Source organism: Leuciscus leuciscus (assembly GCF_965113295.1).
Source record: "Leuciscus leuciscus genome assembly, chromosome: 22".
In the NCBI taxonomy this organism is placed as follows: domain Eukaryota; kingdom Metazoa; phylum Chordata; class Actinopteri; order Cypriniformes; family Leuciscidae; genus Leuciscus; species Leuciscus leuciscus.
Window position 1 is genome coordinate 37342231 of NC_138746.1, and position 16205 is coordinate 37358435.

General features: G+C 43.2%; 2 protein-coding genes across 8 annotated transcripts in view; one reads left to right on the top strand and one right to left on the bottom strand.

Moving 5' to 3' along the window:
- The window catches only part of ccdc88ab (coiled-coil domain containing 88Ab), a 100984-nt gene extending 93020 nt beyond the window's left edge, over positions 1 to 7964 (top strand). For 2 of the 7 annotated variants that reach the window (XM_082153225.1, XM_082153227.1), the window contains one exon: positions 345 to 2154. In XM_082153225.1, the coding sequence (XP_082009351.1) occupies positions 345 to 1019 (675 nt within the window). In that variant the 3' untranslated portion in view covers positions 1020 to 2154. Of the gene's footprint in view, positions 1 to 344; positions 2155 to 7535 lie in introns of those variants that run through there. The other 5 variants (XR_014201394.1, XM_082153228.1, XR_014201393.1 and 2 more) reach the window with 5 other exon arrangements.
- Positions 7965 to 13051: 5087 nt separating this feature from the next.
- On the bottom strand, positions 13052 to 16137 carry prorsd1 (prolyl-tRNA synthetase domain containing 1). The gene is made up of 2 exons (XM_082153237.1): positions 15914 to 16137; positions 13052 to 13877 (listed from the first exon to the last, which is right to left on the bottom strand). The coding sequence occupies exons 1-2, from the start codon at positions 15998 to 16000 to the stop codon at positions 13449 to 13451; spliced, it is 516 nt and encodes a 171-aa protein (XP_082009363.1). The 5' UTR covers positions 16001 to 16137; the 3' UTR covers positions 13052 to 13448.
- Between the last annotated feature and the right edge of the window lie 68 nt (positions 16138 to 16205).

Below are 16205 nucleotides of genomic sequence, written 5' to 3' on the forward strand. Positions count from 1 at the left end.
CTTTTGTAACATTGTAATGTCTTTAGGCTCTTTCATACCAAGGACAATCATTGTAACGATAACAATAACAACAAAGATATGGTTTTAAAAATCATTCTAAATGTAAAAGAAAAGAGTCACAACTACAATGATAACAAGACAGAGGAACGATAAAAGCATTGACAGCCAATCAGAATCCATCCTGTTTTAACAAGCTCAAGCATTTAAAGCGCTGGTGTGGTTCACCAGCGCATAATATAGTTCACACAAAGAATAATTATAACCATAACTGTCACTTTTTATCAATTTACTGCATACTTGCTGAATAAAAAATAAAAAAAGTATGTTCCTCTTCCCCTGTGCAGGAGTCTCTCTCGGCTCAGCCGGGTCGTGTGTCGGGAGCCAGAGAGCGTGTGAAGGGCAGAGGGATCCTGCGTTCAGCCAGTGGCAGGACAGCGGCGCCAGACTCCAGTCCACCGGGCCGCCCGAGCCTGCGTAAGGCAGAGAGCACACGGGCCAAGGGTTCGGCGCCGCCCCGAGCCGGCCTGGCGTCCCAGAGCAGAGCGGTGTCGGTGTCAGAGCGCCTGGACTCGAGCTCCTCGGGTCTGCCCCGCGCCAGCAGCGTCATCTCCACCGCTGAGGGAACCGTGCGCAGGACCAGCATCCACGACCTGCTTTCCAAGGACAGCCGGCAGCCCGTTCTGGTGGACCCGTGTCCCGCCCGGACCCAGAGCTCCAGTGAGTACGGCCCCCGCGCCCTGCCCACGTCTGCTAGCATGCCCTGCAGCGTAGCGGAGCCCGAGCTGAGCCTGCAGGCCTTTCTAGGTCCCTCCTTCACCGTAGACTCCATGTTTCTGGACTCAGTGTTTGGCGAGCCGGCGGTGACGGGCGGCGCTAGAAACCAGGCCATCCTGTCGCTCAACACGGCCCTCGTTAGCAACATTAGCGGCCCCCCCCCTAAAGCCCCCCCTGCTGACGGCGAGCCCGATGTGTGTGTGCCGGCGGAGGAGTCGCTGTGGTACGAGTACGGCTGTGTGTGACGCTCAGCATGAGTCCGGATCCTGCATGCCTTTCTGTTCCATGTCCTTATACTGATCCTGATGTGATTATTCTGCTGAAAACACATCGAAGGGTTTGAACTGAACCGCATCTGTGTGAGATTATTAACCCATGTCTTGTTCGCCTGCTGTCGGGTGTGTTCGGGCTGATCTACTTCCATATTTATGAAAACGAGGCTTGTAGAACAAGTCCCATGATGCTCCTCTGAGCTCCTTGAGGAACTGCTGCATTCATTCATGTTTTATTATTTAAATGACACGCTCCTGTCGAATGTTCACGGGACATTTGTTTGTGATGTTTGTGTGCATGGCTTTATCCCGGCGCTCCATTCTGAAGGCTGCGATCAGAATGAGTGTTTCCCATAGCACGTCTTGTGTTGATCATGTGATCTGTGTCGTACGCATCACACATATGTCCTCGAGGGAGTCGCTGATGGACGAGAGATTCTCACCAACACATGATAATCTACAGCTCTAACTCCACTGTTTATCATGTTTTGTGTCCTGATCATGTCCTTCATTATATTTTATTGTGTAACGCCCAGTTGAAGTGTACCTTGCTTGTGTTCCGCAGATGTGGAAGTGTTACAGGGAAACAGGAAGTCTAAAAGAGCTGGCACTCAGAGTCTGTCATGAGTCCACATGGTGAGTGTGTGCAGAAGTGTGTCGTGAACCTGTTGTGTTTCAGCTCTGTCTTCATGTTCATCCACTGGAAACGCTGCCATATGCCTTCGGGACTTTTATCAGAAGAGTTACTGTTGAACTTTCAGGAGATTATCCCTGTCCAACACAAGCCCAAAGTACCTGGAGCCTGATGCATGAACACACACAGAATAAGCTCTGAAACGAGTGTATGGAGTTTCCCTATGGCTGGCTATCGATTAAAACAAAAACCATTTAATCACCAAACTTCCTTCCAAGGAAAGTCTGTTCGCTTGGCGGCCATATTGTCACCGTGATTCGGGCATCCAGGGAATCCTGAAATCTCAGAAACTGCTCACCGAACCTCACAATTCAATAACACATTTCACAATCAGTAATGAAATCTGACATGAACTGTCCCATACATGTGGTTTCTTACGCTCAAATAGCAATAAAAAGCTTATTTTTCAGGCCAGATGAGCCTACAATCACAGACCCTTTCTGTAGGAGCCTGAGCTTCTAACAGCAGCTTCTACACAGACGGTGCACTCATATCACTCATGAATGGAAGATAAGTGTCCGGTTACGACTATTACCCAGGTTCTCGGAGAAGGGGAACGAGACACAGGTCTTGGATTGCCACTATGGGGAATGACATCAGCGTGACCGGGGTGTGTGACAAACACGCCAGTTTATTGCTGACTACAGTCCATGACGTCACAGGCGGAGCGCCTACAGAAAAAAAAGATCCTGTAAAACATGTCATCAACTCTTTTGTTTGAAGGAGGCAAGTCTCGTTCCCCTTCTCACAGAACCAGGGTTACAATCGTAACCGGAGACATTCATGCGTCATGGAGTTGATGCAACCAGAACCCACACCGCCACGCCGAAGGGAACGCCTGCCTCATTAATCTGTGAATATGCACAAACATAATGAGCTTAGCATGAATTCACCGTACAGATTATTAACCAGAGTCAGAGCACATCAACCCTAAGGGCACCCAGAATTACTCCTAGTGCTGCCACTCCCTAAGGAGTAGCGTATTTAGCGGTAACGTATTTTTCCTATTGTTTTCAATGGGAGCGCTGCGTTTTTAAAAGCCAGGAGCATAACGAGGCGCTGAGCGTCTGTTTCCTGCTGAGCGCTGGCTGTATTCTACCGGTTGTCAAGAGTTGAAGAATGTCCTCATGCTCTCATCACTGTTACCTTTTACCCAGCCATCCAATCACAGTGGAGGAGAGGCGAGACAAATACCACACCGACCGACTGGCAAACGCTCTCGAGCGCCACAGCTTGGTGTTTTCAGCAGAGCGCCTAGCGTTTACAGCTTCTGTCTCTATAGCTAAAGGGAAGTCCTGGCCTGTACAGCCGTCCTCCCTCCCTTCCCACCAACAGCAGAGCTTTGAGGCAATGGTTCTCAAACACGCCAGCATGTGCACACTATTAGGCAAGCGACAGAAAGAGCAGTTTGCGATCCCTGTTTTCCTTTAAATGAAGTTCCAAACATAGTTTCGGGAGGAGCCTAAATATTCAGTCCTGTCACTCATCATTACGAGCGTACTATATAAGCAGCAGACACCCCAAACTCTTCCGGCAGCCCTCCTCCTCCTCCCTCTCTCCTCCAGTGAATCATCTCTATCCTCTTATACGCAATTCCATCATGGGAGGGTTTAACTCGGAGCCGGGAGCACTTGCTACACGTGTGTGTCTCCACAGGCCTGTCCTGACTGGGGCATCCTTGCATATCGAGATTACACGATTCCTCCATTACCCCGACAGCTCCATGTGGAAATCTAGGAGGAATAAGGCTCCCAAACTTAAAAAGTGGGGCAGTGGCATATTAATAACACCTGCCTCAACTCTCTCAGCATCTAATTCCTCAGAGTTAGACATGCCACATGACCCTTCCAGACCCAACATCAGGCAACAGAGCTAGCATGAGAAGTCCAGAAGAGAAAACCAACCCTATCAGACTCCCACAGCTCCGTCTACAGTCTCCGAGATCGATCCCGCCTGGCCCGCTTCCAGAGCGGAGGAGACATTAGATCAGGGATGGGCAACTTCGGTCCTGGAGGGCCACTGTCCTACAGAGTTTAGCTCCAACCCTGAAAAAATCACCTGCCTGTAATTTTCTAGTAATCCTGAGGACCTCGATTAGCTTGTTCAGGTGTGTTTGATTAGGGTTGAATCTAAACTCTGTAGGACAGTGGCCCTCCAGGACCGAAGTTGCCCATCCCTGCATTAGATTCTCATCCCTCAGGAGAGAAGAAAGCAAGAACAAAGCTCATAGTCACGCTGATGGTGTTCCCTATAGCGGCAATCCAAGACACAGTGTCGAAGTTCCACTTTGAAAATGAGCTGCTTTCTCTTTTATTTAGTGACGTGCAGTGATGTGATGACTACCCTTCAGCGACAGCTGGGACTCATTCATGAGTGATGTGGGTGCACCCTTGGCAGCCCCTGAGTGGTCTTTGTACATCTAATTTCTGTGTTAATAACAGCAATTAAACGGGATAACCGGGATCATCAATCAAACATATTTTCATCATTGAATCTTCAAATTAGTGTGTAAACAACATACAGATGGTATTTTAAACATGTTTAATGGCATCATTTGCAGGCTCCAGTAACCAAATACAAATTTGATAAAATAGAAAAAACTTTACAGCACCACATTGAAAATAAAAGGCAACATCAAACCGTCCTCTGGGACCTTGTTCTAAACCTCAGACCTGATGATCTACAGCACATTTACACACAAGCAACATTAATACTTGCAGTGCTTTAGGTTTAGTTAGACCGGCTCTGATGTTGTGGCTCAACACACACAGATCTGTGAACTCCAGAGGTGTGTGTCGGCTGTGCTGCTCCTTATCTAAAGCTCTCTGAGAGCAGATTCTGATGCCCTATACAGGCGCTGTGATGAGAACTCGTGAAGTCGGTGACAATCTTAAAACAGTCAGCCAGTTGTAGAGAAGACTCTATATTATAAGTGTTGTAACAGTAGAAGTCAGTGTATGTCTGAGCTCACGGGGACATGATGGACAAGCAGACGCTTCATCAGGTGAACATGAAGCCAGACAGAACTGGCCTGTATATAATGGTGTCCATGCAGGAGATCAGGAATATTGTAGAATAGTAAGTGTCCCCAGTAAACGTCTGTCATCATGTACTCACCCTCATGTGTTCAAATCTTTGTGACTTTTCTTCATCTTTAAAACAAATGGTATTTTGGGAGATGTCTCCGGGTGTCAGTGGCTTCCCAACGCTCTTTCATCATGTTCTGTAGAAGAAATAAAGTCATGCGTCTCCGCTGAAACTCCAGCTTCCTATTGATTATCTAGACTTTCATAATGAACCCAAAATAATTTAAAACTTCTCATAATTACATCAAATGTCTCTAGTGTTGTTTTGTTCTATTTCTTTTCTTTAACTATTGAAAGCGCGGACAGGCTTGTGTGCCCTGATCAGACTGCATGAGACTGCAGAAGTGTAGGCTAGTGTGTGTGCGCTGCGTGTCTCAGAGCGAAGCACTTCACTGGCGATCAGCGGGAGATCCGGGGTCTTCCCGAGGTCTCAGAACGGCTCCGGTCACAGTGAGTGAATGCAGTGAACTCCCATCTCTGTGCGTTTAGGCTCCACTTGGGAATGTTGTGCTTTATTTTCACATCTACATCATTTTAAACATTTTATGGGCAGATGATTACAGAATTTCACTAGATTTGTAAAGAGATTTGATTGTAAACCTGTGTTCAAATCCTGAGTTTTCCACCAGAATAAAAGCTTTAGAGTTATCTATTGCAAATGAAGTAGTAAAGGGATGTCCTTGCTGTATCATAGTAAAATTATATACCTATGAAATATTCATTTTCATTTATTTTAGAGTGCATTTGTTTTACAATATAAAGGCTATTACTGTCATAGAAATAATAATAGTATAAAATTGTTTGGCTTTCTAAAACAGCAGTGTGAATATAATGTAGATTGAGACACTATACATTTATTTATACAGCGCTTTTTACAGTACTGACTGTTTCAAGGCAGCTTTACAGAGAGAACAGGGAAATAATGCAACAAAGTGTGTTTCTGCTGTTCAGAAGAAAATAATTGTCCAGTTTAAGTAAGTTTTTAATTCGATTAATTTCCGTTGTAAAATAAAATCTTTAGTTTAACGTAACATAACATTCTCATTTTCCTCTGCATGTCATCATCAGTGATGTCGATGTCGGCACGCTCTGCATCAGCTGACCACAGGAGCGGATGTACAGTGACATCACTGCCAGACCCAAGCTGTGCTGTCGCGCTGTGGCTGACGCTGAGCCAGAGACGCTCCTCATATATCACAACTATTCAGTGTTTTTACAAACATAATGTTTATTTTAGGTTTCAGACATTTAAATACATATAATTTATAGCAAAACAATAAATGTATAGTTTGTAAAATACTAAATGGTTGGTGTCTATGGACATCATGCGGCCTAAACATCGTGACGTCGGTCACCCATCGCGATCGTCTATCGGCCCAACCCTGATGCTCTCCCTGATTCCATACTGTAGTAGACGGCTGCATACTTACAAGATTGATAATAGAGAGAAGATTATAAGTAAAGGAGTTCATAAAGTCATTACTGCGGTGCTCTTTAGAAACTTCAGAAGTTGAAGCTTTATTTTTCGTTAGTTTAGCCACTGTTTCAAATAACTACCTAGGGTTTTGTTTATTTTCTTCTAATAGGGTTGAAAAATAAGCAGATCTAGCAGCTTTTAAGGGGTCTCTGTATGCAATCAGGCTCTCTTTCCATGAAATGCGAAATACCTCTAGTTTTGTTTTCTTCCAGCTACGCTCCATTTTTGCGCAGTATCGAGTTCTTCAGAGCCTTCTGGGATGCTGAAGAGATCACACTGATCAGGAAGATTATTTATAAAGCAATCTTTAGTGTTAGAATTGATAGTTCTACCATATTTGTAACACAGAGTCAGCTAAGTAAATCACCTTGCGTGATTCTTGTAAATACTCTCCTCCCATGAATACTGCGTCTGAAAGGGAATCTCCAACAATGCATATGCAATAAGGTCAGCCGCAAAAAAAACAAGCATAGCGTCAGTTCTGGCAGATCCAGTTAGTCACGTTCGCATCAGCTGATCCAATATATAAGCTCCTCCAGTATTATCAGCAGCTATGGCGTTCCTCAGGAGCGGATTACCCTCCTCCCTCCCCAGCTCCTCCTCTCTCTGTCAGGATTTGGCCTTCGATTACCCTCTGAATCAGACTAAATGCTCAAATTATGTTACACATTAAAATCTTGAATGAATGATATCTGCAATACATTCATGTTGGTTCTGTTGTGTTTCCCTGAGGGGGGTTATTGATGCTCTTGTTCATGCTAGACTGCACTGATGCGCAGGGAGTTCTGGCCCAGAACAGAACCATACCGCCAATCCAAACTGTATGCTGGTCAATCGTATTTGACGATAGTGGTCCTGACAGAATAACTGTCCACACCCTTTCAGCGCTAATTCTTCACTGTCTTTAGTAAATCCTGACAGTAGTTTATTAACGCCAAAAGAGGGTTTGCACTGGAGCGAGCTGTTAGTAAATCTGGCCCTAAATATTGTTAGGACATACATTAGGAAGGTTACAGCATTGCAGAAAGAGTGAAAAACACACTTTTATTAGTTCTCCATCCTTTAAATCGAAGACCAATTCTCCCACTTTTTCCACATATTTTGAGAGTGTCGTTACACATGAAACCGCATGAGCAGTTTGTCGTTGAGCAGCAGCGTTTCCTGACGATGAGCAGCAGGACTAAGCTCTTTCTCGTGTCGCTCATGTCTTTATCTCTTATTCTCCATCACAGAAACACCGTCTGAAGACTGGCACAGTTCTCCTGCCATGAGAGACACCGTCTGTTTCCCGCTCTTTTTTTAATCATGGACTCCTCAGAAATGAAAATAAAGAAATGTCCTTCTTTTCCTTGAATCAAGGACCCAAAAGGATTCCTTAACAAAAGAGTGAGGCTGAAGGAGTTTCTTTTAAAGAGTGAGGCTGAAGGAGTGTGTTTTAAAGAGTGAGGCTGAACGAGTGTGTTTTAAAGAGTGAGGCTGAAGGAGTGTGTGTTAAAAAGTGAGGCTGAAGGAGTGTGTGTTAAAGAGTGAGGCTGAAGGAGTGTGTGTTAAAGAGTGAGGCTGAACGAGTGTGTTTTAAAGAGTGAGGCTGAACGAGTGTGTGTTAAAGAGTGAGGCTGAACGAGTGTGTTTTAAAGAGTGAGGCTGAACGAGTGAGGCTGAACGAGTGTGTGTTAAAGAGTGAGGCTGAAGGAGTGTGTGTTAAAGCGTGAGGCTGAACGAGTGTGTGTTAAAGCGTGAGGCTGAACGAGTGTGTGTTAAAGCGTGAGGCTGAACGAGTGTGTGTTAAAGCGTGAGGCTGAACGAGTGTGTGTTAAAGCGTGAGGCTGAACGAGTGTGTGTTAAAGCGTGAGGCTGAACGAGTGTGTTTTAAAGAGTGAGGCTGAACGAGTGTGTGTTAAAGAGTGAGGCTGAACGAGTGTGTGTTAAAGAGTGAGGCTGAACGAGTGTGTGTTAAAGCGTGAGGCTGAACGAGTGTGTGTTAAAGAGTGAGGCTGAACGAGTGTGTGTTAAAGCGTGAGGCTGAACGAGTGTGTGTTAAAGAGTGAGGCTGAACGAGTGTGTGTTAAAGCGTGAGGCTGAACGAGTGTGTTTTAAAGAGTGAGGCTGAACAAGTGTGTTAAAGAGTGAGGCTGAACGAGTGTGTGTTAAAGCGTGAGGCTGAACGAGTGTGTGTTAAAGAGTGAGGCTGAACGAGTGTGTGTTAAAGCGTGAGGCTGAACGAGTGTGTGTTAAAGAGTGAGGCTGAACGAGTGTGTTTAACACACGGCTGCTGCTGAGCTTCACGGACCAAACGTCACGAGATCCTCGAACACTGAGAAACCACTGAGTCATGTGGAGCTGAATCACTGCAAACACACACAACCTTTTACAAACACCAAAAAAAGAAGACAGTGTATGTGTGTGAGTATGAGTGTGTGTGTGTGAGTGTGTTTGGGTGTATGTGTATGTGTGTGTGAGTGTGTTTGTATGCCAGTGAGTGTATGAGTGTGAGGATGTGTAAGTGTGTATGTGTGTGAGTATGAGTGTGTGTGTGTGAGTGTGTTTGGGTGTATGTGTATGTGTGTGTGAGTGTGTTTGTATGCCAGTGAGTGTATGAGTGTGAGGATGTGTAAGTGTGTATGTGTGTGAGTATGAGTGTGTGTGTGTGTGTGAGTGTGAGTGTGTTTGAGTGTATGTGTGTGTGAGTGTGTTTGTATGCCAGTGAGTGTATGAGTGTGAGGATGTGTAAGTGTGTATGTGTGTGAGTATGAGTGTGTGTGTGTGTGTGTGTGTGTGAGTGTGAGTGTGTTTGGGTGTATGTGTGTGTGAGTGTGTTTGTATGCCAGTGAGTGTATGAGTGTGAGGATGTGGAAGTGTGAAGTGTGTGTGTGTGTGTGTGTGTGTTTGTTTGTGCCACAAGAGAAATCAAGGACAGCAGTGTTTCCTGTGTGAACGTCTCTTACTGCTTCATTCCTCTGTTAATAAAGTAATTTGACGTGATGAACTTAATGTCGTCTGCTTATTTCCTCCACTGTGAGTTTCTGGCTGATGTTTATCATACAAGTGCAAACAGAAGAAGATGAGAATATGACAAACGGAAGATGTGTTTGTCAAGTCAAGTTCAATAACAACATCTTTCAAATTACATGAATACATTTCTCACTCAGACACAGACACCAACAAAACTATGAACCTACAGGCCGATTCGCACATTTACATTCTCTGTTCAAAACTGCTAAACTTGCATTCTGAACCTGACATAATACAAAACTGAATAAGACAGACATTTCCAATTCTACAGTAATACCATATACAAATGCATTGCAATTAAAAAAATCAAATACGATCAATCCAATTACATGTATCGGAACACACAAGAGTTAGTCTTTCAGTTTCATCACCATCTATACAAAAGATGAAACTTAGTGTAAGAGCCATAATTGAAATAATTAAAATTCAACAGTAAAAGCATAAATGTTTGAGTAAATATTAAAATTAGTTTAGGATTAGGAACTTTTGGGTAAACAAGTGAAACTGAACGAAGACCTGAGTCAAATATTTGCCCAAAATAATTACAAAGGATTATTGCCACTACACTTAGGAATGATTTTGCACTGTAAACGTGGATCATGTAACAACCTGCCGTGAAACAGTCGAGTCATTATACAGTGTGTTTGTTGTGTGAAACTGTGGATTTCCTGCATGGGTTAAGACTGCCGAATGACTAAAGAAACGTTGTGAAAAGGATGAAATGTGTGGTTATCTATGAGTGTTGACTGACGTAATATCCCAAGTGTTCGATGTGAGACTGAGCGCACTGAAAGCCCTCGCGAGGCTGCTCATACGCTGAGAGAGAGATAAGACAATAGAGCTGAACGATTCATCTTTAAAATACTGTGATCTCCATTCAAACACCCACACGATCTTTCAATTCGTCTGTTTATTAAACTATGACAAATTTATATCGCAACATTCAAAGGTGCGCTGCCGCTGACCCGGAGAGAGTCGTCATGAAACCGCTTCACAAACAGTCTTTTCAACCTCATAGTATCATTATCCGTACCATAGTACTGAGACAGCTCTCATCCGATCGTGGTTGTATCTCTCTATTAGTGTTACTCGATCTTAGTGCTACATTTGACACTATTGACCACAACATTCTTTTAAATAGACTCGAAAATTATGTTGGCATTTGTGGAATTGCATTAGCATGGTTTAAATCATACTTATCTGACCGTTATCAGTTTGTAGCAGTAAATGAAGAGATGTCTCATCGATCACAAGTTCAGTATGGCGTACCACAAGGCTCAGTACTAGGACCGCTGCTGTTCACTCTGTACATGCTACCCTTGGGAGATATCATTAGGAAGCATGGCATTAGTTTTCACTGTTATGCTGACGATACTCAGCTCTATATTTCTTCACGCCCAGACGAAATTTACCAGTTCACAAAATTAACGGAATGCATAGCTGATATAAAAAATTGGATGACTAGTAATTTCCTACTACCTAACTCTGAAAAAACAGATTCTAATTATTGGACAAAAAACGTCCTCACGTAATAACCTAGAATACTGTCTAACACTGGATGGCTGCTCTGTGAAGTCTTCGTCGTCCGTCAGGAGCCTGGGTGTGCTCTTTGATACCAATCTTTCATTTGAAAGTCACGTGTCTAGTGTCTGTAAAACCGCATTCTTCCATCTTAAAAATATATCTAAATTACGTCATATGCTCTCATTGACAAATGCGGAACAATTAGTCCATGCGTTCATGACCTCAAGGCTAGATTATTGTAATGCTCTACTGGGTGGTTGCCCTGCACGCTTAATAAACAAACTACAGCTGGTCCAAAACACAGCAGCTCGAGTTCTTACCAGAACCAGGAAGTATGACCATATTAGCCCGGTTCTGTCAACACTGCACTGGCTCCCTATTAAATATCGTATACATTTTAAAATATTGCTGATTACTTACAAAGCACTAAATGGTTTAGCTCCGCAGTACTTGAGCGAGCTCTTAACGCATTATAGTCCTTCACGTCTATTGCGATCTCAAAACTCCGGCCAGTTGATAATACTTAGAAATACCTAGACTAAAGACACATCTCTTTGACCTAGCATACACATAACACATTATAGACTTCTATTATTCAATATTAGGCTGCATAGATTAGGTCAGCCGGAACCGGGAACACTTCCCATAAATCCTGATGTACTCGTTACATCATAAGAATGGCGTCTACGCTAATATTAGTCCATATTAGATCCAAATCTGATGAAGGACCTTCGGCTGGACACGATGACAGCGCAGTCCTGAAATGTCCACTAGTCTCTCCTCTGTGAAGGCCTCCCTCCTTCCCTCCCTTTACCTATCTACAGATAAAGCGTTGTCGGGATAATTCCGGTTCGCATGGCTATGTGGAAGTGATAAAAATTCTGTATTATTAATTTTAAGGCCAGACAAGTAGTTTGTTGAGGGCTGATTTGTAGGGAAGGACTACACGCCTGTGCACATATATTCAAACGCACATACCTATAGACTGAAGTTCTCAGTTCTCACTGGTTCGCGTTTTTGAAAGTTTTCAAACTTCAGAGTTTTCTGTTAGAACGGTGTCGTGTTAGCGGCCTATGGAAGTAAAATAATGGCAAATGTTTTTGAAACAAAAAAGCCTGTTGAATTGCACTACTTGAAAAAAATTGGCAGTGCATTAACCATCTTGCATTTTAATGGATTGTATTTTTAGGGCTTGCATTTTTATGGGCTGAAATTCAGCATGGTTGAATATTTAAGCTGTGAATATTTCAATTCAAAACATTTCAAACACATTTTCATTATTAAAAGTTAAATAATCCATATTCGCCTTTCATATTTCACTTCCACAATATTCAAACTGTTAAAAATACAACCTACAATATTCAACAGGCAATTTTCTGTCCATTTTATTTCGATTTGCAAATTCAGTGGTTCAAATTTAAAGGACAAGTTCGGTATTTTACACTTAAAGCCCTGTTTACAGATCGTTTCTGACGAAATAGAACGGTTAAGATAAAAATTTTGGACACATGCTGCTGTCCCGAGAGTTTTAGGTTTCTTTCGCTTCTAACTTCGAGAGTGAGAGAGAGAGAGTGAGAGAGAGAGAGAGAGTGAGAGAGAGATTGTAGAGTGAGAGAGAGTGAGAGAGAGTGTAGAGAGTGAGAGAGAGAGTAGAGAGTGTAGAGAGTGAGAGAGAGAGTGAGAGAGAGACCCAATAAAGGGACCAGAGAATCAGAAAGAGAGACAGAGCAACAGTTTCAATCTTCTTTTATCCTTTCCCTGACCATGTGACTGAAACCCAAATATGAGACGTTGAAATGGAGAACAGTGTGAAGAGTTCTGGAAAACTGACCTGGATATTGAGAAATGCATCCTAGTGACTGTAAAATATTCTAATGTGGGAAATACAGTAAAGTTGTCCAGAATGAGACCCACGTCATGTGACCAGCAGTAATGTTAATGATGTAATTAGTGTGTCACGTGACCAGCTGTCAACAGCCGCGTTTCCATCACCCTTCAAATTGAAATTGAAAATGCGCCCAATGGAAACGCGTCAATTTCGCAAAATCTCCCATATATCACAAAAAAGCTTTTACGTTCACATGAGGAGGTTTTCAGGCAAATCGAGAAAGAAATATTTAGCAAAACTGCAACAGAAATAGTTTTTGCGCATTTACAGTCACCTGACGTCCGTAAAAGTCACATGATCATTCTTTAAAGAAGGCACGGTATGTTCGGACAGAGTTCTTTATTACACTTATAAAAGTTTAAGAATTACGGGAATACTGGATTCTAAACAACAAAGAAATGCCACAGTTTATGATCTTGAAGCAGAGATGAGGAGAATCCCCCAGAAACCCCTCATGAGCCACTCTCAGTGTAAGAGTCTCTCCTGGACATTACTGTAGGAGAACACGCATGCTCCTGCCATTATTAGGAATGTCTAGATAACGGCTGAGAGATACATAAACCTGTTGACATCCGTTGCCATGATGTGTGGAATGACTTATTGTGGGAAGAAAAAATGAAGTTTTAGTCGCATGACATCAGTAAATTGAAACGCCGTCATTTCACAATAGTTTTTTATCAACATTTAGAAAATAAGGCAAGAGTTTTGATCAGATCTGTAATCAGTCGAGGCTCAGCAGGACGGGCTCGTGGTCCGTCTCCCTCAGGAAGCGCAGCAGGTCGTCGGGTTTGAGCCCCATGGTGGCGCTGTTGGTCATGGGGTGGAAGTAGAGGCGCTGGTGTGCGCTGTGGGTCAGGTCTCGGTCCAGCACCACCGTCACGCTCCGGGCGGAGTCGCAGAAGAGCGCGAGCGGCGTCACACAGCCCTGCCGCACCCGCAGCGTCTCCAGCAGCAGAGCCTCGTCCGCCAGCCGCAGGTTCCCTCCGCCGAGCCCCAGACGCCGGGACACCTCGCCCAGGTCCAGCCGCCGGTCGTGCCGTACGCTCAGAAGCCACAGGCTCTTCCTGCGCTTGTCCTTCAGGAACAGGTTCTTGGTGACCGCGCCGCTCAGGTGAGCCACATGAGGCATCATCTCCTCCACCGTGAACACCTAAAAACAGCAACAACATCTGTAAAAAGGCCACTATTAGGGGTCATTTCAAGTGTCTTACCGTAGTTTCCTTTTCTATGTGCAAAATCAGCGCCACAGGTCAGCGCTCCCGCCCACTGAACTGAGTCTGACCAATCAGGGAAGCGGATGGATGTAGCGAGTTATCTTTGCTAAAGTTGTGTGCGTGTCTGTAGAGTAAGTAGCAGTCTGTTCAGCCTGATCTCACGGCACTTCGTATCAATTCATACAACCTCACTCGTACGAATTAGTACGATTTTTGCTAAATCGTACATTTTTTTAGGAATTGTCCAATTCGTATGAACTCATGACCTACTCCTGACCCCGCCCCTAAACCTACCCCTGACCCCGCCCCTAAACCTACCCCTGACCCCGCCCCTAAACCTACCCCTGACCCCGCCCCTAACCCTACCCCTGACCCCACCCCTAAACCTACCCCTGACCCCACCCCTAAACCTACCCATCACGTGGGTTTAGACAAATTGTACGAATTAGCCACCAAAACACCGAATTGGTCGTGAGATGGCATTGGTCTGTTTACATTGTGCTCTACTTTGTTTATGAACGTTTGAATAGCCCCGCGTGTGTTAAGGTATGCGAATGACAATACAAACTAGCTCGTAAAGATGCTCGTATGTATATTTACATACTAGTTTCCACACGGATATCACTGTTATATTTAGAAGACATAATCTAAGTGCCATTCATTATATGGTCTATTTAATATCTCTCTCACTTCTAGAGGTAAAGCACTCTTTGGTCTAGACCAGGGGTCGGCAAACTTTTTGTCATAAAGTGCCATTTTTAAGTTTCCGAGTTCATCACTGTGCCACAACACACACATAGCCTATATATATACACACACACACACACACACACACTCATATAAATACATTTTCATAATGGCGTACACAGAAATAGTACAGAAATTTAAATATTTCTCTTGAAATTTGTTTTAGATTTAGATAGACAATTTAATAGTATTTATAACTCCTCCTAACTTAATAAAATAAGCTTTTTTTACTATGAGGAATTATTACATCAAAATGTAGATCTGTGTGCAGGTAGACTACTTTATCTGAATGAAATACATACACTTCTCTCGCATTTGCTTTTGTGCCAGCGATTAACCCTCCGCGTGCCAGTGTTGGCACCTATACTGTCTATGGTTGCCGACCCCTGGTCTAGACAGAGCGGAATATAACCCACAGTATTCATCAGTTCTAGCAGTGCACTTTTCCATTTAATGGCATATTTGTTTTTCCTATTGTACTGTATTAATCATTGTTATTTAATATTCCAAGTGGAGATTACTGTTACTATGTTTATTGTGAATACTACTATTATTTGTTATTGGTGTTTGTACTTATCTATTTTTCTTAAATCTTTAATTACTTTACAGAAAACCACACACACATGCAAAGCAGAATTTATTTAGTCATTTATTGATCATCTCTGGTGAAAGTCTCTCACCGGACGCCCTGTAGTGGGTCTGTTATCCACCGGCAAATTCAGCTTCTACTAGCCATCATTTATACAACAACAGCAACAACAACCTAGCATTCATTAATGCTAATCATATCCTCATGCCTTCTTACAGTCATCAGATTACAGTTTGTGTTATTATACTTGATGAGTCATACTTATTATGACATACCAACTCGTATACTAAGTTGATTGAGATGAAAAGGTAAAATTATGACATAATTAAAAAAAAATCGAAGTCTATTAGATATTATGACTTCAGTCGAAATGATGAGATAAAGTCTAAATTGTGACATACCAAGTTATAATTAGGAGATTAAACAGTCGAAATCTACCTTTTTAATGCCTTTGTCATATTTGACTTAGTAATAGCCAGATGCCATATTTTCGAATTTGTTTTCTTTTTACGTCCTAATTTTGACTTTTCATATGACTTTGTATGTCATAATTATGATTTCCAGAAGCATGTTTTTTCGTCCCTCACACACACGTGTTATTGAAACCCTTCCGTGTTAACTCGGTTATATTCCCACCTCTGGGTGATCGACGCAGGTCGTGTCGATATTCAGACGCTTGAGAAACTCTTCCAGCTCTTTCCTCAGATCAGAGTCAGACGCCATCGTGGCTTCAACAGCTTCAACTTACAGCAGACGAGGGCTGTGATTGGTCCAGTCTCACACCAAACTACTGTGATTGGCCAGGAGCCACCGGTGTTGAGCAAAGGAACATCGACTTGTTTAGATAGCCTATAATATTAAAACTATATTTAAAGATAAATAAATAAAGCAATTATTATCAAAAGGAGGAATAGTTCAAGTTAAAGTA